Consider the following 27,457-nt stretch of genomic DNA (forward strand, 5'->3'; position numbering starts at 1 on the left):
CTCTGATGTTAGGGTATTATGGTGGAATTATTTTGTGCATTGAGAGGTGGTGTTTTTTGGATATTGGTCAGTATGATTTGCCCAGGGGACTCCACATACCATAATGTAGACCAGATTCAATGGACTCAAGAACTGAGCATGTGCAGCTTTCAAAATGAGTAAAGTTCTAAGGCTAGGGTCACACCACCGGTATTCTCTCATCCGAGAGAATTGGGACGATAATGCTAATCACACTCTGATCAGAGTGTGATCCGATTTTCTCAGAGGGGGAGGAAAAAACAAGAAATACTTGAGTACCCTACAACTTTCAGTTCCTGATGTATATGTTACATGCAGTCTGACACTCATTGTGCAGACACTCATGATTTAGAAGGACAGTGAGGACCTCCTGTTGTCAATTTGCAGGAAGAATAACAGAGGATGGGCACAAGGAAGAGTTATGTGTATGAGACATGTTAGGAGAGGTCACAAGTGTTCTTTAAAAGAAAAGCATTTAGTATTGAGCGCAGTTGTATATCTGACCACGCCTGAAGCATAATATACGTAGATAGTAAGAAAATCTTACGCAATTCTTTGTATTTTATTGACTGTGTTGGGTTAAAGTATAAAAATTTAAGAGACTCATCTAGCTGAATAACTAACCAGAATGTGAAGCTCATATTTTCTCTGTGTATATGGAGATGATATCTGCTCTGTATTATGTGCATTTCTGCCATTGGGGAAATGCATGGAGCATATACTGTAGATCGATTTTGCATTTCAAAGAAGAAATTTTGAGATGACAGGATGCCCGGAATCATCATTTGCATTTTCAGTTTACTTGGCTGTTATGGTAATGAGATAAACAATAAATGCATTATGCCTGCCTAATATTCGGATTAGTTATGGTTAAGGAATATCCTAAGGCTATAGATTTTATTATGGTGATATATCCCCTTCATATGTCGCCCACCCCACTGTACACACTGTACTTCGTTCAGAGAAGCTGTCACAGTAGTAAAGGCTGCATCACTAAAGCCTGTTATACTTCAAGGGAAGCTGTCATCAGAAAATAACTATTGTTTAAATCAGGTTTGTGTGTTTTATTTTTTTAATATTTTTTTTTTTCAGTTTTCCATATTACCATAGTTACAAAAAAAAATCAGAAATTTTGCATTTTTCACACAAGCCACTAGGCCTTATGATAGTCACACTTCATACCTGTACAGAAGACTTTTCAGCAGTCTCATTATCATCACAGACAGGATTACAATGAAAGTAACACCTCTCAATGTTGTACAGTCATGGCCAAAAGTTTTGAGAATGACACCAAAATTATATTTTCACATGATCTGCTGCCCTCTGGTTTTTATTAGTGTTTGTCTGATGTTTATATCACATACAGAAATATAATTGCAATCATATTATGAGGACCAATAGGTTATATTGACAGTTAGAATGAGTTAATGCAGCAAGTCAATATTTGCAGTGTTGACCCTTCTTCAAGACCTCTGCAATTCTCCCTGGCATGCTCTCAATCAACTTCTGGACCAAATCCTGACTGATAGCAGTCCATTCTTGCATAATCAATGCTTGCATTTTGCCAGAATTTGTTGGTTTTTGTTTGTCCACCCGTCTCTTGATGATTGACCATAAGTTCTCAATGGGATTAAGATCTGGGGAGTTTCCAGGCCATGGACCCAAAATCTCTATGTGTTGTTCCATGATCCATTTAGTTATCCCCTTTGCTTTATGGCAAGGTGCTCCATCATGCTGGAAAAGGCATTGTTGGGCGCCAAACTGCTCTTGGACGGTTGGGAGAAGTTGCTCTTGGAGGACATTCTGGTACCATTCTTTATTCATGGCTGTGTTTTTAGGCAAGACTGTGAGTGAGCCGATTCCCTTGGCTGAGAAGCAACCCCACACATGAATGGTTTCAGGATGCTTTACAGTTGGCATGAGACAAGACTGGTGGTAGCACTCACCTCTTCTTCTCCGAATAAGCTGTTTTCCAGATGTCCCAAACAATCGAAAAGGGAATTCATCAGAGAAAATGACTTTGCCCCAGTCCTCAGCAGTCCACTCCCTGTACCTTTTGCAGAATATCAGTCGGTCCCTGATGTTTTTTTCTGGAGAGAAGTGGCTTCTTTGCTGCCCTCCTTGAAACCAGGCCTTGCTCAAAGTGTCTCCGCCTCACAGTGCGTGCAGAAGCACTCACACCAGCCTGCTGCCATTCCTGAGCAAGCTCCGCACTGCTGGTAGTCCGATCCCGCAGCTGAAACAGTTTTAAGATACGGTCCTGGCGCTTGCTGGTCTTTCTTGGGCGCCCTGGAGCCTTTTTGACAACAATGGAAGCTCTCTCCTTGAAGTTCTTGATGATGCGATAGATTGTTGACTGAGGTGCAATCTTTGTAGCTGCGATACTCTTCCCTGTTAGGCCATTTTTGTGCAGTGCAATGATGGCTGCACGTGTTTCTTTAGAGATAACCATGGTTAACTGAAGAGACACAATGATACCAAGCACCAGCCTCCTTTTAAAGTGTCCAGTGATGTCATTCTTACTTAATCATGACTGATTGATCGCCAGCCCTGTCCTCATCAACACCCACACCTGTGTTAATGGATCAATCACTAAAGCGATGTTAGCTGCTCCTTTTAAGGCAGGACTGCAATGATGTTGAAATGTGTTTTGGGGGTTGAAGTTTTCATTTTCTGGGCAAATATTGACTTTGCAAGTACAGTAATTGCTGTTAAGCTGATCATTCTGACATTCAGGAGTACATGCAAATTGCCATTAGAAAAAATGAAGCAGTAGACTTTTGAAAAATTAATATTTGTCTCATTCTCAAAATTTTTGTCCATGACTGTAGATGACACTGAATCCACCATTCACCTCTTCTCCCTTCCTTCACAACGACCTTTTCCCCAGATCTGGGCATGCCTGGGAAGTTCTCCTGTAGGAAGTCAATGAATCAGTCTGTCACAGCTTATGCACACAAGAGCAGAAAGTATGAGCCTCTTACTCAGCTTTGTGGCCGCTGTGAATATTGCAAGATCATATATATATATATAATGTGTGTGTGTGTATATATGTTTGTGTATGTATGCATGTATGTGTGTAATATATATATATATATATATATATATATATATATATATATATATATATATATATATATATATATATATATGTGTGTGTATATTATACACTGCTCAAAAAAATAAAGGGAACACTTAAACAACAGAGTGTAGATCAAATTTCTGTGAAATCAAACTGTCCACTTAGGAAGCAACACTGATTGACAATCAATTTCACATGCTGTTGTGCAAATGGAATAGACAACAGATGGAAATTATTGGCAATTATCAAGACACCCTCAATAAAGGAGTGGTTCTGCAGGTGGGGACCACAGACCACATCTCAGTACCAATGCTTTCTGGCTGAGGTTTTGGTCACTTTTGAATGTTGGTTGTGCTTTCACACTCTTGGTAGCATGAGACAGACTCTACAATCTGCACAAGTGGCTCAGGTAGTGCAGCTCATCCAGGATGGCACATCAATGCGAGCTGTGGCAAGAAGGTTTGCTGTGTCTGTCAGCGTAGTGTCCCGAGGCTGGAGGCGCTACCAGGAGACAGGCCAGAACACCAGGAGACATTGAGGGGGGCCGTAGGAGGGCAACAACCCAGCAGCAGGACCGCTACCTCAGCCTTTGTGCAAGGAGGAACAGGAGGAGCACTGCCAGAGTCCTGCAAAATGACCTCCAGCAGGCCATAAATGTGCATGTGTCTGCACAAACGGTTAGAAACCGACTCCATGAGGATGGTCTGAGTGTCCGACGTCCACAGATGGGGGTTGTGCTCACAGCCCAACACCATGCAGGATGCTTGCCATGGTTGTCCTCCTTAAAGGCGATAGTCCAAATGTCTCTTTATTTATTTTAATATATAATAGTTTTTGTAATATGGTTTAATTAAAAAGTCCCTACCCTTCCCTGTCAAATCTAACTGCTTTACATATACCGTATTTTTCGGACTATAAGACGCACCGGACTATAAGGCGCACCCAGGTTTTAGAGGTGGAAAATAGGGAAAAAAAATATTTGAAGCAAAAAATGTGGTAAAATATTTAATAACATAAATAACATACTATTATATGTGGTGTTATTATATATAATAGTATGTTATTATGTTGGAAGCTGCGGGACCAGTGTGGTGTCTGTGAAGTACTATATGAAGATGCTGGAGGGTGAGTATAAGAATGGGGGCACAGGGCTTATAGTGAAAGCACCACTCCAGCACTGCAAAATAGCATTGGAGTGCTGCTTTAAAATCCCATGGGAGAACTATAACTCCCAGCATGTCCTGCAGATCCTATGACATGCTGGGAGTTATAGTTCACCACAGGAGGGGCAGAGTGCTTTATTGTGTTTTGTAGACTAACCTCTTAATTGTGGCAGCCAGCCAGCCACTGGGGTGAGGTAACAGCATCCCATGGCTGCACACACAGAGCCCTCCCTCTTGTTGCCTCTCCACAGCACAGGTTATGAGGAAGCTGCAGATTCTAGTGGGGAGCCTGAAGGACCTGTGATGATGTCAGGAAGAGGGAGATGCTCCAGCCCGCCCACTTCTGACATCATCACAGGTCCTGTTTGTGCACAACACTCGGCATCCAGGCATGGCAGGCAGGTATGCAGCGATCTCCTGGCCCCTGCTGCTGGTGCTGCCTCCTCCCCAGGACACACAAATCTCCCCGGAATCAGTGCTGGGGAAACTGTGTGTCCCTGCATAAGTGCAGTACTCATTTGCTGCTCCGGCTCACCGCTCAGCTGATCGGTGGGCGGGGAGCAGCTAATAAATATTCACTGCACTTAATCAGCGGGGCCATGTGGTTTCCCCAGCAGCTGATTCCGGGCAGCGGGGACAATCCTGAAGTGGGATAACAGTGCGATCCCACTCGCTGCTGCCCCCTCCCCACATGCTACATCCGGACCATAAGACGCACCCACACTTTCCTCCCAAATTTGGAGGAAAAAAAGTGCGTCTTATAGTCCGAAAAATACGGTATATATTTTTACCTACTTTCATTTTTATAAAGTTTAATTTGATAACCCCCAGTGCTGGGATACTCAAACAAGACGTCATCAGGGGGCAGAGGCTGCTCTCTCTGCCTTTTCATGAAATGAAGCATCGTCAGTGATGTCCGTTTCAAGGGCTGGGCAAGTCCCTGTTCAACTGAATATGCAACAGTTGTCCTTTCCGTCCTATGCTCAGTACAAGCACACTTTTTATTATGCACACTATTCTTCCTATTGCACAGTGACAGTGTGCTCCTTCACTGCCTCTGATGAAAAGGGACAATCCAGCAAGAGAGTGCACTGTCAGGGTGCATTGTAAGACGATAACCTGGTGAGTGGGGAAAACTGAGACCAGCCCTGTCCCAAAAGTGGAAATGATCAAATTAACAAATCCTTGTGAAGATAAATATACTTTTTGGGGGGTTTTGTGTGAAATTATGTCCAATTTGCCTTTTTCTTGCCTTTTGTTTTTTTTTTGTTTTGTTTTGTTCTAATACACACAAAGGAAATAATCATGTGTATAGCAAAACGTGTAATTGTAATAATTTTCTGGGAGATATACTTCAGTTTCTGGAACAATTTCAACACTTTTGGCCAGGACTGTATAATATGTAGCAAACAAATAAAGTTGCACTATGTAGTGCTATAGCAGGTAAGCATGAAATATAGGCCTACGGAGTACAACTTTGTTTATGTATAGAGATGGCTACTCTTAGTTTGCGCCTGTACACACTAGTCTTCTGTTTGGAAGTCTTTTGATATTTGTAACATGTGTATTTCATGATCCTGTCCTAGGCCCTGGGCAGTTGCCAGTGTTTTGCCTCCTTATTGGTGGCATTATAGAACTTTCTACCAGGCTCTCCTAGTTCTGTAGATGGCAGATGAGGTACGGCTGAAGTATTTGCAGGTAGATCCAAGGATACTTGAGTCTCACTGACTTGTTATTCCTGCAAAGAAACAACGACTGGCACAGACTTCATGCCAAGACGTTATTAAAAAGTATTATGCTGATCTTTGTTTGCTTTTAATATAAAGAAGTTTGCATTTGCTCCAGTACTGGCAGATCACAGGTTTTGAGCAGAGTTGGTTGCCAGGGTGTGGTGTAGGGTAAAAGTTTCAATAAATGAGTGTAAACACCCGCCAGAGTTATTAGCATTGCTATAAAACTGAAAGCTAGAGCTCCTGAGCGACTGTTTACAGACCTAGTTTTAGGAGTCTTCCCATAAAAGTGCACTCATGTCATAGGAGCTAAAGGGCAATGCTGCTTCCATATTCTACTAGAATCCAGATGACCTGTATACAGTATTGTATGCAGTGTGTGTATGCACGTATTCAGTGGATATTTTAAAAAAAAAAAGTCTACACACCCCTTTTTTTTATCATGTAAAAATCATTCCAAGAAAAATAATTTCAGAAATGTTTCCAAGTTTAACGACACCCATAATTTGTACAAATCCATTGTGAAACCAACTGAAAACATTTTAAGGGGGGGAAATTAAAAAAAATAAAAAAATAAAAAAGAATGTTGTTACATAAGAGTTAACACCTACTTATAATTGGGGGTGTGGTTGTGTTTAAAATTAACCAATCATATATAAACTCATGGTAAATAGTAGTAAGCACACAGCTGCCATCATTTACAGTTATTCTGATTAACTCCATATAAAGTTTAGCTGTGTCAGTAGGATTTTCCAGATATTTTCTCAGTTGTATTTTACAGTAAAAGCCATGGTCTGTAAATTGCATACAACACAGCAAAAGCATCTCATTGTTAGTTATGAGAGAGCACAAAAAAATTCTAAGGCATTAGAATGAAGATGGTCATTATGAAGTGGCTTATATTTGGCATAGTGGTGAAATTACCTAAAACTGTAAGTCCTTCAAATATTGGTGAAAAAAACCCAGAAAATTAGTGAGGGAGTCTGACAACAGGTCTACAACAACATTAAAGGAGCTGCAGGAATTTCTGCCATGTACTGGCAGTGTACTGCACATGACAACAATCTCCTGTATTCTTCATATGTCTGGCCTGTGGGATAGGGTTGTAAGGAAACTATTTCTTATTAAGGAAAACAGCCAAGCCTGGCTATGTTTTCCAAAATCTAACATCAAGTCTGTCAAAAAGCAAGTGGGGAAAGGTGTGTTAGTCTGGTGACACCAAGATTGAACTTTTTGGCCATAATTCCAAAAGGTATGTTTTAGCAAAACGCTAACCGTGCATGTTACCAAAAGAACACCATACCCACAGTGAAGCATGGTGGAAGCAGCATTATTATTATTATTATTATTATGCATTATGCTTTGAGGCTGTTTTTTGGCAGCTGGAATTGGGGCTTTAGTGAAGGTGGAGGGCATTATGAACAGTTCCAAATATCTGCTTTTAAAAATCTGAAGATGAATTTCATCTTTAAGCATGAAAAGGACCTTAATCATACCTACAAATCAACAAAAGAATGTCTTCTTCAGAAGAATATCAAATTTTGGAATGGCCCAGCCAGAGCCCAGACCTAAATCCAATTGAAAATCTGTGGGTGACCTGTAGGAGGCGCTGTACACAGGAGAAGCTCTCAGTCTGACAAATTTGGAGCTACTGCAAGGAAGAGGGGGTAAAGATTGCCAATTCTGGATGTGCCATGCAAATAGGTTCCGACCCAAAAGGAATGAATTCTGTCATAATTTCAAACGTTACATGAACAAAGTATTAGTTTAAGGTTGCACATATTTATGCAACCACATTATTTTAGCTCTTTTGAAATCTTTTTAGGTGGAAAAAGAAAAATAATGTATTTTTTAAATTGAACTGTTTGGGCTATGGGTGACCTTGAACATGGGAAAAGTTCTGAAATGATTCTTCTTGGTATGATTTTTGTACATGACAAAAACATGCCATTTTAATAGGGATGTGTAGACTTTTTATATCTACCGTATATCCACACAGGTGGTCTGGATTTTAATAGTCTTTGCTCTTCCGAAAATTGGGCATCGTATCATAGCACTATGGATGAAGTGTCCAAAAACAAGACCATGCGGCAGACGAAGATCGCTACATATATATAAATTTATAAACCTATAATATATATTTATTACATGTACTATCAAGTCAAGTGTGACCGCTGCATTTGGTTGGCTCCATAGAGGAACAGTTCACTGCAATTGCAGGTTCAAGTCCACTAGGAGGGCTAATAAAAAAAATGAGGGAAAAAACTATAAAAAATGCTATAAATATAAAAGTTAAATCGTTACATTCCTAGGAAGTTAATAAAATTAAAAAAAAAAATAAAAAATCATATTTGGTACTGCTATGTGCAAAACCTTTCGAGCGAAGAAATATTAACGGCCAAGATAATTTTTGGGGCATTTTATTTTACCTCTCCAAAAATGTTAATAAATGGAGATCATAAAGTAGTATGGACACCAAAATGATACCAATAAATCAAAATATTAAAGTAAATTAATCCGATTTAGAAAAAATAAATCCAGAAGTTTTTATTTTTTTTGGCTGCTGCAACATTTCAATAAAATGCAATAAAAGGCCATCATAACATCATATCTACTCCAAAATGGTATCCACAGCTCAGGATGCAAAAAAAAAAAAAAAAAGCCTTCACCCAGCCCCAGAAAAATTTAAATGTTTTGGGTCTCTGAAAATGACCATAAATGCAAAAACTTTTTATTTCATACAAATTTCAGAATACATGTTTGGTATCTGCGTACTCATACTGACCTGGAGAATCAGGCTTTACCATATAGTAAACATAGTAAATAAAAATAACTCCATAAAAACATTGTGAAATTGCCTTTTTTTTTTTTTTTTGCAATTTCACCTCACTTGGAATTGTTTTCCCGTATTCCAGTACACTATATGGTAAAATCAATGGTATGGTTCAAAAGTACAACTCGTTCTGTAAAAAAAAAGCCCTCATTGACGGAAGTATATAAAAAAAACGGAATATGGCCATGGTGCGAAGGGGTGTGAGTGGTAGTAGTGATGAATGAATTTGCTCGGATAAGGTGTTATTGGCCACTTTTGACAAGTCCTCCTTAAAGGGTTATATATATATATTCTCACACTATATCAATGTGTACTCTGAACCAGGGTTTACGATTTGCATTGTCCTACTTTGAACCATTTGCATACGTTTTTCTGCTCCTCTTTCTATAGATCTTCATCACGGTGAATTGCCTCAGCACTGACTTCTCCTCTCAGAAAGGGGTGAAGGGACTTCCACTTATGATTCAGATCGACACGTATAGCTACAATAACCGCAGCAACCGGCCGATCCACCGGGCCTACTGCCAGATCAAGGTCTTCTGTGATAAGGTAACCTAACAATGGGAATCTCCCGACAGCCCGTAATCCATTATTCCCTTGGATGAACAGGTAATGGTTCCTACCGGTGACTGACTGCTGCTGCGAGGGGCTTTTTAATGTTTAATGGATGATAATTCTTCAAGCACATCTGTCCACCGGTTACAGATCGTAGGAATACCCGATGCTTAAGACAGCAGCCGTGGCTGGATGTGTATATATGTGTGTGTGTGTGTGTGTGTGTGTATATATATATATATATATATATATATATATATATATATATATATATATATATATATATATATATATATATATTTTTATATGAAAAAGTTTGGGCACCCCTATTAATCTTAAGCTTAATGTTTTCTAAAAATTGTTTTTTTTGCAACAGCTATTTCAGTTTCATATATCTAATATCTGTTGGACACAGTAATGTTTCTGCCTTGAAATGAGGTTTATTGTACTAACAGAAAATGTGCAATCTGCATTCAAACAAAATTTGACAGGTGCATAAGTATGGGCGCCTCACCAGAAAAGTGACATTAGTATTTAGTAGATCCTCCTTTTGCAAAAATAACAGCCTCTAGTCCCTTCCTGTAGCTTTTAATGAGATCCTGGATGAAGGTATTTTTGACCATTCCTCTTGACAAAACAATTCCAGTTCAGTTAAGTTTGATGGTCGCCGAGCATGGACAGCCCTCTTCAAATGATCCCACAGATGTTCAATGATATTCAGGTCTGGGGACTGGGATGGCCATTCCAGAACAGTGTAATTGTTCCTCTGCATGAATGCCTGAGTAGATTTGGAGCGGTGTTTTGGATCATTGACTTGCTGAAAGATCCATCTCCTGCGTAACTTCAACTTTGTCACTGATTCATGAACATTATTGTCAAGAATCTGCTGATACTGAGAGGAATCCATGCGTCCCTCAACTTTAACAAGATTCCCGGTGCCGGCATTGGCCACACAGCCCCAAAGCATGATGGAACCTCCATCAAATTTTACTGTGGGTAGCAAGTGTTTTTCTTGGAATGCTGTGTTTTTTGGCCGCCACGCATAACGCCTTTTTGTATGACCTAACAGCTCAATCTTGGTTTCATCAGTCCACAGGACCTTCTTCCAAAAAGAAATTGGCTTCTCCAAATGTGCTTTTGCATACCTCAGCCGACTGTTTGTGGCGTGCTTGCAGAAATGGCTTCTTACGCACCACTCTCCCATACAGCTTCTCCTTGTGCAAAGTGCGTTGTATAGTTGACCGATGCGCAGTGACACCATCTGCAGCAAGTTGATGCTGCAGCTCTCTGGAGGTGGTCTGAGGATTGTCCTTGACTGATCTCACCATTCTTCTTCTCTGCCTTTCTGATGTTTTTTCTTGGCCTGCCACTTCTGGCCTTAACAAGAACTGTACCTGTGTTCTTCCATTTCCTTACTATGTTCCTCACAGTGGAAATTGACAGGTTAAATCTCTGAGACAGCTTTTTGTATCCTTCCCCTGAACAACTATGTTGAATAATCTTTGTTTTCAGATCATTTGACAGTTGTTTTGAGGAGCCCATGATGCCACTCTTCAGAGGAGATTCAAACAGGAGAACAACTTGCAATTGGCCACTTTAAGTAGCTTTTCTCATGATTGCATACACCTGGCTATGAAGTTCAAAGCTCAATAAGGTTACAAAACCAAAAAAAGTGCTTTAGTAAGTCAGTAAAAAGCAGGTAGGAGTATTTAAAACAAGAAAATGATAAGGGTGCCCATACTTATGCACCTGTCAAATTTAGTTTGAATGCAGATTGCACATTTTCTGTTAGTACAATAAACCTCATTTCAAGGCAGAAACATTACTGTGTCCAACAGTTATTAGATATATGAAACTGAAATAGCTGTTGCAAAAAAAACAATTTTTATAAACCGTTAAGCTTATCCAAAATTAACTCACATGTCATGCAAAGCTCTCCCAACTGGCAATCCAATGGTCTATAATAATAGAGTCAAAAAAAGGAAAGCAGCACAAAAAACTGAAAAAAATAGTGGACTTTATTGCTTGAACGGCGTGTAGCGACGTTTAGGATGTAGTAGGCTTGAATAAGGATACTACATCCGAAACGTCGCCACGCCGTTCAGGCTATAAAGTCCACCATTTATTTTTTTTTCAGTTTTTTGTGCTGCTTTCCTTTTTTCGACTATATATATATATCTATATATATATATATATATATATATATATATATAATTTATATATATATATTGGAACAGAGATTCTTAATTATGTGAAAAATTACAAAATCAAAGATTTTGGAAAATCTAGTCATTAAAATAATATTTTAATATTTTATGACAGAAAACTCCTTTATAGGGATCACTGCATGGGAAATGGGGAGAGGTATTACATGGGGGACATTCTGATGATTGGCGGTCCATGCAATATACCCACTGATCGAGTCTTCGAGCCGTTGCTTGTTGGTAATTCTTCATTCTAGCTCATAAAACGTGAGGTCTCGTTGATTTCTTTATGACCTAATAGGGCATTGATACTAATAGCTACTCATCTATCTGCTCTCCATGGAATCTGATAGGCACCAACTGTCCTCTCCTATCTCAGTTATGTGGAAATCTGTAGTCACTGAAGACACATTTTTATAGATTTTACTGCTAAATTAAGAAGAATAAAATGTCAATCCAGGAGAAAAAAAGTGAATTATTTTGATTAGATATATTACAAAAGTGCTAATTTTCATGCGTACTAATGAATATTAAAACGGTTACTCTTTAAAGACCTTGTTAATTTGTTAAAATTCATGATCTGTTCTTAAGATAGACCATCGATAATACAAGCAATCTTCAGAAAATCAGGTTACGCTAAATGTACTTTATTTTTTTATTATTTTACTGTTACCATGATATATACTGTATACAGCTTATTGATTTAGATGGGGATTGTGTAATGCTTAATTTTTCCTCTGGTGGTGCTGCAGGGGAACATTTGTTTTCTTTTATTCTAGCTAATTGCTGTTTGATGGAATAATTGGATAATTTAATTTCTTAAATCTGCTTTTTCCTTATTTTATGTTTTTAGGGAGCAGAGAGAAAAATCCGAGATGAGGAGCGAAAGCAAAACCGAAAAAAAGGAAAAAGTCAGCCTGCGCAAAATCAGTCCATAAATAATTGTAGGTCACAAAATGATGCAAAGATGACTTACTGTCTGACAATAATTGCTCCAATTTGGATAACTGAGTCAAGATTTCAAAGGAATCTGTCATCAGATTCATGCTGTCTGAACCACGGGCAGCATGAATCTGACAATGGCAGTGCGATTGAAGCCTGGTATGTTTTACTGTGAAACTGGGACTATGAGTCTTGGCTGATTAGTCCAATGCAGACCCCAGCGGTTCCCCCCTTCACTCCCTCGATTCCTTTGACTTACATAGGGAGATACTTGTAAGTCAAAAGGAGTGGGGCAACAAGAAGCCGCTGAGGGCTGTACTGGACTAGTCAGCCAAGGAAACACAAAACATACCTGGCTACAGCCACAGGTTTCCTTTAAAGAAAATCTCCCTAAAAATGATACACTGTGTTTAAGGGGTATTCTCATATTATTAAATTGTTTTAGTTAGTCAGCTTGAAAATAAGCAAGTTTGCAATTAACCTCTGTTACATAGAGTAAAGCTTGTTTACATGAGGCTTGACCACCGGAGCCTGTCCAGCGCCTGCAATAGTTATATTCCAGGAGAGGAGTTAACTCCTAACATACCAGCCAACTCTCTCCAGCCCAATGATTGCAGTTATTGGCGCTCCTCGCTCTCAAAATTTGCTCTTTGTTTGCAATGCCAGGGCAAATCTGAAAAAATACATAACGAATGTAACTCTTTTATGACTCATTTTGCTGCAAACTTACTATAGTTTTGCAGCAAAATCTGTGACCAAATTTTTTCACACTATCACATCCAATGTGGAAGTTTCCTAATTATCCAGAGTTTACTGCATGTTCTGTGTCTCTATCTGATAATCCAGAAATACAATACTCTAATATTACTCTGGTCCCTCAAATGCCAGACTGATGATCAATTGTATGTGAATTATTTTATCCTGATCCTGTCACCTTGTCAATTTTTATCTAGCGTCTGATGCTAAATTATCAGCTTTACCGCTGCAGAAGAAGAGCGATATCACCTTCTTCAAAACAATGTCTGACCTGGACTCCCAGCCCGTCCTCTTCATCCCAGATGTTCATTTTGGAAACCTACAAAGGACCGGGCAGGTATTTGATATCCATGTTCTTTAGAGAGTCGTAATGTAATAAGGCCTCACAGGAGTGAGCATAAATGTTATGCCAAATTACACTTTACATAAATTCGCTTCATCTAATGATAGATAGTCATTACAAACTGCAAATCCTCTACAGAGACGGACTAGATATGCCGGGGCGCCATTGCAGATTTCTGACTCCCCCCTCCTCCATTCAAGCATAAGCAGTCACTTGCTCCATGTGAAGGTTATTCCCATCTTATACATTTATGGTATATCCAGTGGATATAGTCTGATAGGTCCTGCTATAGAGATAGTTCCAGAGGTGGGACCTGCATCTAACACCTATTGATGGACACATAGGCGCAGCGAAGTGGCCATAGATACACAATCATTCTGTTTTACGAAACACAACATGCAGACAGTCACCACATATGTGCAGCTACTTTTCCGCCACAAGTGGAGAAACAAAATATTGAATACAATATGTGACACTTCAATGAAGTCAAGGATTCTAGTTGAAGAACCTATACTCATAAAGTGGATCAATATGGTGTAAGCAAAATACACTCTCTTCTATGCCTTTAGAACTCCAAATTAACAAGATTTGTTTTACAAGCGCTCAGGAAATAAATACAGCACAGCCTTGTTTGGTGTACTCAGGACTTCTGGTTTATTAGCACATGTGACCTACTTAAATAGTGTCACAGACAAAGTAAAAGTTACCTCCAGACTAACAGCCAATAGGAACCTTAGGGTCATGATAGAAATGTGACATTTTCCTGCCCAGCAGTGTTATTTGATCACCATAACACAGGGATTACAAGACAAAATGAATACGACAGTCACAAAACGGAATCAATTTTCTCACAACTGACCACATGGTAGCCGCTTCTTTTACCTCAACATCCTGATAACACACTGGTATCTCCTGTATTAGACTAGTGAGATAGAATGGACACCAGTGTGAGCAGTCCATCCTACTTCATCACCCCTGATATCTGCAGTACTAGATCAGATAGGCACAAATGCTTGCAGTGAGAGTAGCCTCTTATTAAGTCAGCACCCCATTTATTAGATCATAAAGACATAGTGGACAGTAGTGTGAACAGCCTTTTCTTATCTCAGCACCCCTGGTATCTCCAGTATTTGATCACATAGACAGGGTGGACAGCAGGGTAAGCAGCCTCTTCTTACCTCAGCACCCCTGGTATCTCCAGTACTAGATCACATAGACAGGGTGGACAGCAGGGTGAGCAGCATCTTCTTACCTCAGCATCCCTGGTATCTCCAGTATTAGATCAGATAGACAGGGTGGACAGCAATGTGAGCAGCATCTTCTTACCTCAGCACCCCTGGTATCTCCAGTATTAGATCACATAGACAGGGTGGACAGCCGTGTGAACAGCCTCTTCTTACCTCAGCACCCCTGGTATCTCCAGTATTAGATCACATAGACAGGGTAGATAGCAGGGTAAGCAGCATCTTCTTACCTCAGCACCCCTGGTATCTCCAGTATTTGATCACATAGACAGGGTGGACAGCAGGGTAAGCAGCATCTTCTTACCTCAGCACCCCTGGTATCTCCAGTATTAGATCACATAGACAGGGTGGACAGCAATGTGAGCAGCATCTTCTTACCTCACCACCCCTGGTATCTCCAGTATTAGATCAGATAGACAGGGTGGACAGCAATGTGAGCAGCATCTTCTTACCTCAGCACCCCTGGTATCTCCAGTATTAGATCACATAGACAGGGTGGACAGCAGTGTGAGCAGCCTCTTCTTACCTCACCACCCCTGGTATCTCCAGTATTAGATCAGATAGACAGGGTGGACAGCAATGTGAGCCGCCTCTTCTTACCTCAGCACCCCTGGTATCTCCAGTATTAGATCACATAGACAGGGTAGATAGCGGTGTGAGCAGCCTCTTCTTACCTCAGCACCCCTGGTATCTCCAGTATTAGATCAGATAGACAGGGTGGACAGCAGTGTGAGCAGCATCTTCTTACCTCAGCATCCCTGGTATCTCCATTATTAGATCAGATACATACAGGGTGTTTTATTTCAGTCAGGAGGCCTGTTCAGACATTGCAATGAATGCCCATGTAAAACCGGCCTCAGTCTGTAGTCCAGGCTGTTTGTTTCAAAACTGTTCTCATTCATCTACAGCATACCTGTATCTAGAAAATGGTGAGTAAGGCTAGGTTCACATTAGCGTTTGAGTCTGCAGCGTATCATCTGCATTCTAACGCATCGTTTTATATCCGCATCATCTTACACGTGACACCAAAAAATGCTGCGTGTGCATGCGTTTAAATGCGTATTGGCATGTGTTTGCATTTTTATGCGCATGGTAGAGTTGGTGACATCATTTCCTAGAACTGCTCAGTCTAAAGTACGTATGCGTATTGAACGCATGCGTACTCATGTCCTTGCATACCAATGCGTTCCCATAGACAGTAATGCGTTTTTTTAAGCACTCATCCGCATGCACATCCCTGCGCATATTTGACGGATTTTGATGCCTCCAAAAATGCAACATGTTGCGTTCGCCGCACACCGCGAAACGACTCATGCATATGCATATTAAATATATGGACGCATGACGCATGCGGATCTATGCGGATCAAACGCTGCGTACAAAGACGCAAATGTGAAACCAGCCTAATTGAAGCACAAAGTATTATTAAAAAGTTTTAGAAGTTCATTTACTTACAGAAAGATGAAAAACTTTTTAGGAAACATTTTTATATTTTCTATGATTTACTCCTACAACATTCATTTTATTTTTTTTTTGTGTTCAGTGCTAATCTAGCAATAGGATATTAAATCGATGAACATTGCGCTCCTGTTAAAGGCTATGAAGATGGATGTCGGACACATCACTGATAAGCTGTGATAATGGGAATGAGCTGTTTGTGGTGTTCTGATTTATTACAATTTGTTTCTTTCTTCGCAGGTTTTCTACAATACAGAAGATGAAATTGAAGGGTAAGAGATAAATTGAAAATCTGTTGTTATTATTACAAGAGTCTTCTCCTTTTCCACAGTCTATGTCATAAATATCTGATAGGTGGGGTTACAATCTCTCAGAGGCCGCATATTATAAAAATGGGCATCCCAAATTTTTTCAATGATTTTTATGTAATTATTACCATTATGCTGATGTTTAACCACTTAAGTTCGCCATAAATATTAGATGTAAGGTGTATGTGTACCCCACCAATTTTAGCAGGACAATATACTTTGCATAGGCCTCTGATGGCAGGTTTCAGGGGAGAGAAGGATCACGTAGTTGGAGTCTGATAGCCTGATCCGGCAAGATAAGCCGCTACCAGAGGAGGATGAGAGCAGCTTACTCCTCTCTCTCGACCGGGGACACAAGCATGATTGGCCAAGCTGAGTGTGCATGTATCTGTGGGGTCAACGGAGATAACGGCACCATACCACTACTTCCCCATATGTAAAAATGTGCTGCCAGGTTCCACTTAAAAATCACCCCACAACTTTCAGACACTTTCAGAATTGCTTCCATGTTACAAACAATATCGGAGTACAGGCTGCCATAGATTTAGGCCACTCTTATTTTGTCAATCTCAAAACCATATGAACTTAGTCCAAGAGTCCTTCTCATGCTCCACTGGCGGCTCCATGCTGGCTCAGTAAGACCCCCCTACAAGGTCCAAAGCCATAGTAAATCCAAGATTCCAAGGCACCAGAGAAAATGGGGATAAAACATAACCTTTATTCCAATACTCCATTCTTAAAAATCACATGGTGAAGTACAATTGAGGTAGACAAGTGAAGCAACGTTTCAGCCCAAAAGGGCCTTCTTCAAGCTTCTGGCTTGAAAAATGCCCTTTTTATGCCGAAACGTTCCTTCACTTATCTACCTCAATTGTACTTCACCATGTGATTTTTAAGGATGGAATAATGGAATAAAGGTTATGTTTTATCCCCATTTTCCCTGGTGCCTTGGAATCTTGGATTCTCCAAATCATATAAAGCAATAATTGGAGGACACACATAGTAGTTTATGGGACCATCCTGTTTTGTGATAAGCATCCAATTTCCAACAGACATATTTTTTTCTCTCTCATTTACACAGAGGTATTCAATTCTTCTTGGGGAGAATCCTAAGGTGCTTCTCAATATCTTAATGACGCAGTCTATGTGGAAAGACTGGCAGGTCTTAATAGGGATTTCATAGACCGGCTTTGGTCAACTCAAGACACTTTCACTTATCAGGGCCCTTTGGGAACCTCAGCCTTCATCCTTTAACCCCTATATAGGGATCTGGACTTGTGCAGGGCTGCCGGGGTTACATCCTCGAAACGGCTGCTGGCCAGTGGAGCGATCTGGTAGAAGATCATCATGATACTGGGTCAAAACCAGGATATCAGGAACAGAATTTTAAGATAGTTAGTAAAAAATATATGAGCCACAACCAGGAACTAGTAACAGAGATTAGAGAATTAGGATTTACCTAAGCAGGTTAAGAAACAACCTGGCAGCAATCTGCCAGGGGTTTGTATAAGGGGTGGCCCTGCCCAAAGCTCACAGCAAAGAGCTGATTGCAAAGAATAATTAGCAGGCTGCAGTAAGACACAGATTCTGTGGCCAAGCAGCAGCACAGGTCGCAGCCACACTAATGTTATGCAGGACAGCGCGCATTTCCCACAGCACCATCTGCAGTGCAAGCGCGCCGTCGCCCAACAACAGTGGCAGAGGATGTAGGAGATGGTTCAGTAATGGAGGAGATCATTTTAACACATGGTAGCTATGAACTGCCCCCTACAGATCAGGAGTTACATATATCTGCTATGGTTCTGTACAGGAACAGCGTGCTGGTAAAGAGAATGCTCCGGCCTGTGGATGAGGAATTTGGACCCCCTGCTCCAAAGCACATGAAAGAAGGAAGCAAAAAAGGTGATTTCATTAATTAGTAGAATTGAATATATTACAATGTAACATGGACAAGTGACGGCCACAGGACGAGGGTTACAGCAGCTATCAGCAGACTGACCAGTTTATAAAACAAAGGGAAGGACGTAAACGGTGTATCAGTAACATATACAATGACAGCAGTTACTCTCCATAACACTGACTAAGAGTATACACAGGTACACTTAAGCAGAATTAACAGTTTTATGCAAGAAAAACACACGATTAACCGTTTCTATGCATAAATCCATAAAACGACAGTGTTGTGACAGTACTTTAGTAATCACCTACTCAGAGCAATTTTTGAAGTGTCTTACAGAAGAGGCCTTTTCTCCTAACTAGACCTCTATAAAGTTATTTATATAGGCGCATATACATTCAGATATAAGATGGTACAGGTAGGTGCCGAGACTGAAGTAGAAGGGTCCTTGCTGGGCTGAGTCCCGAAAAATCAGAAAGGCCGACTTGAAGCTCTTAGAGAATGCCGATCTCTCCAACGCAGGGCTTCTATAAGTCGTTCAAAATAAGTCCTCACGTGGGTTAGCCCAAGATGCTGTGTCCTTGGTTGACCTCATGACAAGCCGAACAAGCATCCTAGAGTCACCAACAACAGATCCAGAGTCACACCGCTCCAGCCAAACCTTTTTCCAACGATGCGCAGCTTCACTCTCCCCTTGAACTCCCCTAGAAACTGTCACCAACTCCAAACCCCCCACGCTGCAGCTCCGGCCTCTCCGCTGCCTTCAACTGGACAGATCATGTATTGTCACAAATCTGCAACAATACAATAAACTGTGATTAACCCTTCCAGCAAAATAAAACATGACTCTTAGGTGGTGGAAAAACCGATATAGGTTAAATCGACTGCCATCTGATTCAACTAGGACCACAATCTCTCTAACTGGGGAAAAAAAGTGGTTTCCACAGTATATGTATGCGTGAGGACTCCTTTAAATCCTTTTTCTAGGAGGTTTTCTAGGATTTTACTTGGATGGTCTGTCCTTGGTATTGGCCCAAATGGGCTGTGCTGCAGAGGTGGACAAAGCCATAAGTGCGTGAAGCACTGCAGTAAAGAGATCTGTAGGTCCTTAGTGTGGGACCCTCAGTAATCACATGTTAAGGGCTTATTCTAAGCTTAGCCCATCATTATAAAATCCAGGGAATCTCTTTAACATAGCCAAGATGTTTTTTTTTTTTTTTATTGGGTAGGTCAATGATGATGAATGATAGTTTCTTATGCCCTCTTTATGAGCCTTTGTCAATGCTCTACCAAAACCATGTTTGCATGATATCAAATGGACAGAAATGGACAGAAACCTCGCCAGATCCCCCGATGAACCCCACCGACTCACATGTCAGATCTGGCTCAGTTATGGGTGCATGACGCCTATGTGAATGTAGCCTGAGTTTCCCAACCCTGGACCCGACTGCCTAGTCTCAATACTCATCCAAGTTACCAATGTAGAAATCCCCTCTTACTGATGGCAGTCCGCTACTGATTAGTCGCTGCTAGTAAAATTCCTTCCTCCCAATTTTTTTCAATTAAAAAGCTCCATTATGTTTTTATGTAAGATAATAAAGATTTTATCTTTTACCTTTTGCTTTGCTATTTTCAGTGCTACTTTATGTGAGGAAGGAAACTGATGAAGTTTTTGATGCTTTGATGCTGAAGTTTCCTACAGTGAAGGGACTATTGGAAGCGGTAAGTGTAATGTAGACGGACATTGTGCTCGGCGTGATGGGTTCGCATCTGCCGGCTCCGAGCCGTCGTATATAGGACAAAACGTGCCACCAATCAGGTTTCCATCACATCTTGTTTTTATTTTCACTACATTCTGTAGATTCGTCAGGACGTGAACATATGTCCTGGACATATGCGACTATGCATTACTTACGTGTGTCGCCCACTGACACCTGCTGTAAATTCTGTATCATAAAAACTCAACAGTATATATATTTTTTTCTTGCTAAACTCCAACTATACTTTTCCGTTTGCCAAAAGTATAAAAAGTATGTGTTACTGTAGTAATGCAGTGTATTGAGAAGCACTGATTGAGGGCCATCAGTCAAGCAGGAGAATGCGGTTCTGTGAATAGAGCTGGAGTGACAGAGGCTTCAGATCTACAAATAACTTTTCAGACTCATCCGCATATCAATTCAAACGCTGATTTCTCAGTAACAGAAGAATGGATGACTTGTCTTTGAAAGAGCTATGTGTACTTATATATAATTGGGGGGTGAAATCCTGTTGATAGATTCCCTTTAATATGAGAGGTTGGAAAAGTTGGGCTTGTTTAGCTTAGAAAATAGATGCCTCCGAGGAGATCTCATTTACATGTATGGTCAGTACAAAAGACTGGCGCATGACTTATTCCTTCCAAAGACCGTTCTAAGGCCCAGGGGGCACTCATTACAGGAGGAAGAAAGGCGATTCCAACAGTTAAATAGGAAAGGGTTATTTCCAGTTAGAGCAGTCAGACTGTGGAATTCCGACCACTGGAGGTAGTGATGGCCGACACTATACCAGCTTTTATAAAAGGGCTGGAACTTTTCTCACAAAAATGTCACTGTGGGATATAAATAATCTAGCGATAGAGGATGTATAACTGGTGGAGAAAGGCAGAACTTGATGGAGCTGGGTCTGAAACGACGTATGTATCATGTCTATATGGAAAACAGCCGCAGTTCCTTACATAATTGTACATAAATCTACGTCATTTTACTGTAAAATCCTCAGAATCCCTTGAAATCCGCCAGATATTTTGGAAACCCCCCATTCAGATGTATTAGACTGTAATCTATTGTAGATTCTCAGTGTAAAATCCATATTAAATCTTCCTGATCTCATCACAACCTAAAGCCCCCCACGATAGTGGTCATCGAACATGTTTTTTTTTTTTTTTAATTATTCGACAGGCATCTATTTCTCCCCGCTCCCCATTTAATACTTGCAGATTTTGACGCTATAGGATCCCTAATGATTTTTTTGCCATGTGTGAACAATACCCTTCGATGGTTAATCAAAGTGGAATCTAATAGGATGATTCTCCTTCTGTAATGCAGCATGTAGTGTTGTGTACTGCAGGTAGAGGGCAGTGTAGTGCAGCAGATAAACATTGCGGGGAGCAATAACATAACCTGTCACCTGTTCCCGTCTGCCGGGCACCTGCTTATCCCGTAAGGTCAGGTTTACGTTCTCCCTTGCTAGTGTTCTCTAGTGTGGTGCTCTGTTTGATCTGTTTTTATTGTGTGTTTTTTTTCTATTTCAGTTATCTGAAAAATATGGTATCCCTGTGGAAAAAATTGCGAAAATCTATAAGAAAAGTAAAAAAGGGTAAGACGACTGCAATAGGTTAAAGGGGTATTCCCATCTCCAAGATCTTTTCCCAATATGTAGTAGGTGTAATAAAAATATTAGCAAATGCCTCCTATTAGAAATTGTAGTATAGTTCTTCTGATTCACTATGTTGCTTACCTCAAGTGCAGGGCATTGCAGCAGCTTGGGTATCCATGGCTACGACCAATAGTAATGAACTATCACTATATGAGTGGTGGTAACCATGGATACCTAAGCTTCCACAATGTCCTGCTCATGGGGTAAGAAACGTAGTGAATCAGAAGAACTACACTACATTTCTAGTTGGAGGTATTTGCTAATATTATTAGACCTACGACATATTGGGATAGGATATTGTATATGGGAATACCCCATTAATTGACTGTTTTAATTAACCTAGCTCAGATGAAGAGAAGACTGTACATTTATTGGGATTTATTTAAATAAAGCTGAATTTATGGCAACTAAAAGTTCAGATGCGCGGAACGATCTGCGGAGGATCGAGTTTGAGTCTAATTTCGTGAAATTTGTGGTTTCACACAAAATGTGATCACTTTGACGTTATTTTATTTTACTTTTTGCAAATCGCAAATCTAAAGACCTCATTCCCCAATGTTCCCAGTGTGAGACATGTATTGACTGACAGTCTGCTCTCCTGATATACATGTCTCACACTGGGAACGCCCCATTCTATTTATCCACTTCATGCGAATTTTCATTTTTCCATTTAAATTTTTTCCTCATTTTCTTCCAAGAGCCATAACTTTTTTTTTTTCCTCTCAATGTAGCTATATGAGGACTTGTTTATTGCAGGATGAGTTTTACATTGATTTTACCATATAGTGTACTGGAAAATGGGAACAAAAAGTGCAATTTCCTAATTTTTTTTATTTTATTTACATGTTAAAAAACTGACAGTACACTATGATTCTCTGAGTCAGTACGAGCACGCAGATACCAAACATGTAAAGAATAAAATAAATAAAATAAATTAAAAAATTTTGCTTGTCACCATTTTTCGAGACCTGTAATGTTTTCATTTTTTGGAATTTGGGGCAGGATTATGGTTTATTTTTTGCGCCCTGAGCTGATGTTTTTAGGGTAGATCCAATGTTTTTATTGCCTCTTATTGCATTTTATTGCAATGTTGTGGCTACAAAATTCCTTTATTTCAGAGTTTTGATTTCTTTTCTCATTACGAATGTATTTTTGTTATATTTTGATAGCTTGTCCTTTTGCGAATGCATAGATACCAAATGTGTGTATTTTTGTATTTATTTTGAATTGTTATATTTTAAAAGGAGGGTGATTAGAACTTTTGTGTGTTTTTTTTCCATTTTTTTTCATATTTTTAAAAACTTTTTTATTTTATTTTTGTTTGCTATTTATCAGCACTACTATGTATAGAGAAAAATATGATCTCTGTGTCTGGTGTAGGAGGCATAGGAGGACTGTAATAATAGGCATGGGGGTCATCAACAGACCCCCAGCTGTCATGGCCACCCACTGGCATCCCGCGATCACGTCACAGGTGCGCAAATGGGAGCATGGAATGGCACGCCCGCCCCCCTACCTGCACATGTTAAGTCTAACAGGTTAACAGCTGCAGGTGGAGTTTCGTTAAAGGCACATGATTGGCTCATTAAATCTGCCATCATGTGCAGGGAAAGATGCAGGCTCGGTATGTTAGCTTGCAGTATTGTAACTATAGTCTGATGGACCTGGTGCCAGATGTCCTCCATCCTGGTATCTATATATGCTGCCTTCCACACTGGTATTTCTTTCCCTAATCCTGGCCCCACCCTGGTATATGTCTCTTATCCTGGGCCCTAGCCTGATATTTATATCCCCATCCTGGTATCTATATATGCCGCCCTCCACACTGGTATTTCTGTGCCCTAATCCTGGCCCCACCCTGGTATATGTCCCTTATCCTGGGCCCTAGCCTGATATTTATATCCCCATCCTGGTCTATATGTCCCCTGTTCTGCCACTGTTCTTTAATGTATAGCAACAAATAAACCATTATACTCACCTGGGGCAAACATAGAAATAATGAGGCCCCATAGCAGAAGTCTAATGCACCCCTCACAATCCAGTATAATGTGCCCCCATAGTCATCCATGTAGTATAATGCACAGTCCATCGTCACACACATAGTAATGTATATTGCATGGCCCATTGTTATACAAGTGATATAATGTACAGTCCATATGCATGCATACAATATAGTGCACAGCCCATAGTCATGCACATAGTATAATGCGCAGCCCAGAGTCATGCATGTAATATAATGCACAGCCCAGAGTCATCCGTGTAGTATAATGCAGAGCCCATAGTCATCCATGTAGTATAATGCACAGCCCAGAGTCATACACGTAGTATAATGCGCAACCCATAGTCATCCATGTAGTATAATGCACAGCCCATAGTCATCCATGTAGTATAAGGCACTGCCCATAGTCATCCATGTAGTACAATGCACAGCCCATAGTCATCCATATAGTATAATGCACAGCCCATAGTCATACATGTAGTACAAGGCACTGCCCATAGTCATCCATGTAGTACAATGCACAGCCCATAGTCATCCATATAGTATAATGCACAGCCCATAGTCATACATGTAGTATAAGGCACTGCCCATAGTCATCCATGTAGTACAATGCACAGCCCATATTCATACATGAAATATAATGCACAGCCCATAGTCATCCATGTAGTATAATGCACAACCCATAGTCATACATGTAGTATAAGGCACAGCCCATAGTCATACAGGTAGTATAATGCACAGCCCATAGTCATACATGTAGTATAAGGCACAGCCCATAGTCATACAGGTAGTATAATGTACTGTCCATAGTCATCCATGTAGTATAATGCACGGCCCATAGTCATCCATGTAGTATAATGCACGGCCCATGGTCATCCATGTAGTATAATGCACGGCCCATGGTCATCCATGTAGTATAATGCACGGCCCATAGTCATCCATGTAGTATAAGGCACAGCCCATATTCATACATGTAGTATAATGTAATGTCCATAGTCCTACATGAAATATAATGCACAGCCCTCACCCATCAGGCCCGGTCGCAGCGTTGTTGCGCCCCTGCTAGCCCGCATCAATGGCAGGGACACAACATTTGACGTAAGTATATGTCATATGTCTCGAAGGGTTTCATATAATCTCTGGAGGCAGGTTCTCGGGGAGATCTATGTCCGGCCCATAAATCTTACCATCTCATTTACATATTAAGAAAATTGATATTAAGAAAAATGTGGATTACTCTGGAAAAAGACATCGGGTCTCGGATATCAAGGTGTCATTTTATTCAGCTTCCTACAGATTCCCTTTAAAATGTTCATATCTCATTTCTCTGGTAATGATTGGTCTGATACTAAAACCGCACAAAAGTGAAATCGGGGTTGGAATTTGCTTCCGTTTCTATCTGTTACGCTTTTGTACTGATATTTCCTAAAATTAAAATCTATGTGAGTTTGTTTCGGGGCTGGAGCTGCTCCGCGCTCTACTATGACTCATGTATTCGGGAAGTGGAGCACAGCAGTTTGTCAAACAACGGCTGTATATTTACACTGGAATCCAGTGTTACGGTCAGATCGGTGCTCCGAGTATAAATAATGAGTCACTCCGAGCTGAAATATCTATTTTATAATGCCGCAGCCTTTCCTAGGAGTCTCCGGCTCATGACATTAGGCACTGCGAAGGCTCGCTGCGACCTGTGACCCTGGGAGGGGCGCTCTGTGATGTAATGGTCGCACAGGTGGAGCACAAATTGTGGTCCGGAAATATATTTTCCATTATTTACAGTGTATTTAACAGTTTATATACTTGTTTTACTGATTGGGTTAATAGTTTTAACTATTTGCCGCACCTTTATTTAATATTCGGCATAGGGATGAGCCTTTTTTTTTTTTTACGCCAAGGCTATGATGCTTGAATTCTTCTTTCTCATATTTTCCAAATAAGGATAATTGTACAGGTTTATATAACATGGACCCTTAAATATAAAGCAATTTTAATTGATGTTCTGCAGTTTATTTTTTTAATATGTTTTCATTCCTCACCGTTTTTAAAATATCTACTTTCAATCAATGGAAACTTTCTTTAAAAACGGTTCTGGTCAGGCCCATTTGCTACATATACCACAACATTTATATTTAACACTGATTGGTACTATGGAACTTAAAGGTGGTACCAGATTCGGGGCTCGAGTCTTCAGTCACTGTATGTGACTGAAGACTTGTGCATGCTCGCAGCAGTCATGTGAACACAGGTATGATATTTGCAGACATCCGGCCACATTCCGACTAGACTTGTCCGGTCTCTCTCAATTCACTTGTTTTAAGTGAGGCCACCCAAGTCTAGTCAGCATGTGATCGCATGGACTGAAATCGCCCACTGATTGTGAAGACTCACAAGTCTGCAGTCACATAGAGTAACTTCAACCTAGAAAGTATTGATTCGGGGGGATGAATACAAATACACGTCACGATTTTCAGATTAATATTTTTTAAATAGTTAGAAAACCCCGTATCATGGTATATCACATAAAATCCAAATAAAATAAATTTTAAGTTTGTGGGTGTAACTTTCTAGGCCTCCGCCAGTAAATGTTCTTCTGGTCTTATCTTCTTCTTAGCATTTTGGTGAATATGGATGATAACATAATCGAGCACTACTCCAACGAGGACACCTTCATCCTGAACGTGGAGAGCATGGTGGAACAAGGCTACAAGATCACACTGACGGAGATCTAACTCCCAGCCAAGCTGATGCCTGATGGGAAGGCAATAACCATGGACATGAGAAGACATCTCTTCCCCATCAGAGACATTTAGAAATTGTAATTAGTGCCTATGACAGCGAATGCAAGATTCAATACATGGTCCGTATAGGAAACCAAGACAGAGGAACCGTATTTATATTCCTATTCTGATACAAGATGGAGTCGCTTTGGATGCAACCATTGTCTTGAAGCTCATCACCTTCTCAGAAGAAGATTCCATATTCCATTGTTTCGAGGAAGATGGGAATTCTAGATGATTTAATGACTTCCAAAATCCTCCTCCATGCAGTATCTCCACAGCACGGTAGTGAAGGCACGAGGGCCGACTGACGTGGTCTTCTGCGTTTTTTTTGTGCTATCCATCAACTGGTTTTAAGCTGAATGTACAAAAAGTATTTTGTAAGTAATCTAAAAAAAAAAATGATTTTTTAACACAATGTACAAATTATTTTGTAAAGTGCAATATTATATTTTCATTTTTATCGTTTCCTTTGTTTACTGCTGCAATGGCGATGACCAATCAGAAATTGTAAGTCCGTTTTCATTCGATACATAATGAAGATGACTCATCAGATCCACTTTTATGTCTTACAGGGGTTTTCTGAAATCAGTAAAACCCCTGCACTCCAAGTAAAGTTTATAAAGCAAACCTGTCCCTTTCTCACTCTCCTCAGGTCCAGTGCCGAGTCTCAGCGGCTTCACCCAGTGTCTGTTGTTATTTTCAGCGTTGAAGTTATTTTAATAGCACTGAAG

The 27,457-nt window shown here is 40.3% G+C and overlaps 1 protein-coding gene across 1 annotated transcript in view; it reads left to right on the top strand.

Annotated features, from left to right (window-relative positions):
- The window catches only part of GRHL2 (grainyhead like transcription factor 2), a 98,077-nt gene extending 70,887 nt beyond the window's left edge, over nucleotides 1–27,190 (top strand). Inside the window, exons 9-16 of the mRNA XM_077270979.1 lie at nucleotides 9,217–9,375; nucleotides 12,439–12,529; nucleotides 13,481–13,620; nucleotides 16,569–16,600; nucleotides 18,447–18,538; nucleotides 20,170–20,255; nucleotides 21,823–21,887; nucleotides 26,558–27,190. Of these exons, the coding sequence (XP_077127094.1) occupies nucleotides 9,217–9,375; nucleotides 12,439–12,529; nucleotides 13,481–13,620; nucleotides 16,569–16,600; nucleotides 18,447–18,538; nucleotides 20,170–20,255; nucleotides 21,823–21,887; nucleotides 26,558–26,675 (783 nt within the window). The 3' untranslated portion in view covers nucleotides 26,676–27,190. The remainder of the gene's footprint in view (nucleotides 1–9,216; nucleotides 9,376–12,438; nucleotides 12,530–13,480; nucleotides 13,621–16,568; nucleotides 16,601–18,446; nucleotides 18,539–20,169; nucleotides 20,256–21,822; nucleotides 21,888–26,557) is intronic.
- Nucleotides 27,191–27,457: the final 267 nt, after the last annotated feature.

Source organism: Ranitomeya variabilis, chromosome 6, assembly GCF_051348905.1.
Source record: "Ranitomeya variabilis isolate aRanVar5 chromosome 6, aRanVar5.hap1, whole genome shotgun sequence".
In the NCBI taxonomy this organism is placed as follows: domain Eukaryota; kingdom Metazoa; phylum Chordata; class Amphibia; order Anura; family Dendrobatidae; genus Ranitomeya; species Ranitomeya variabilis.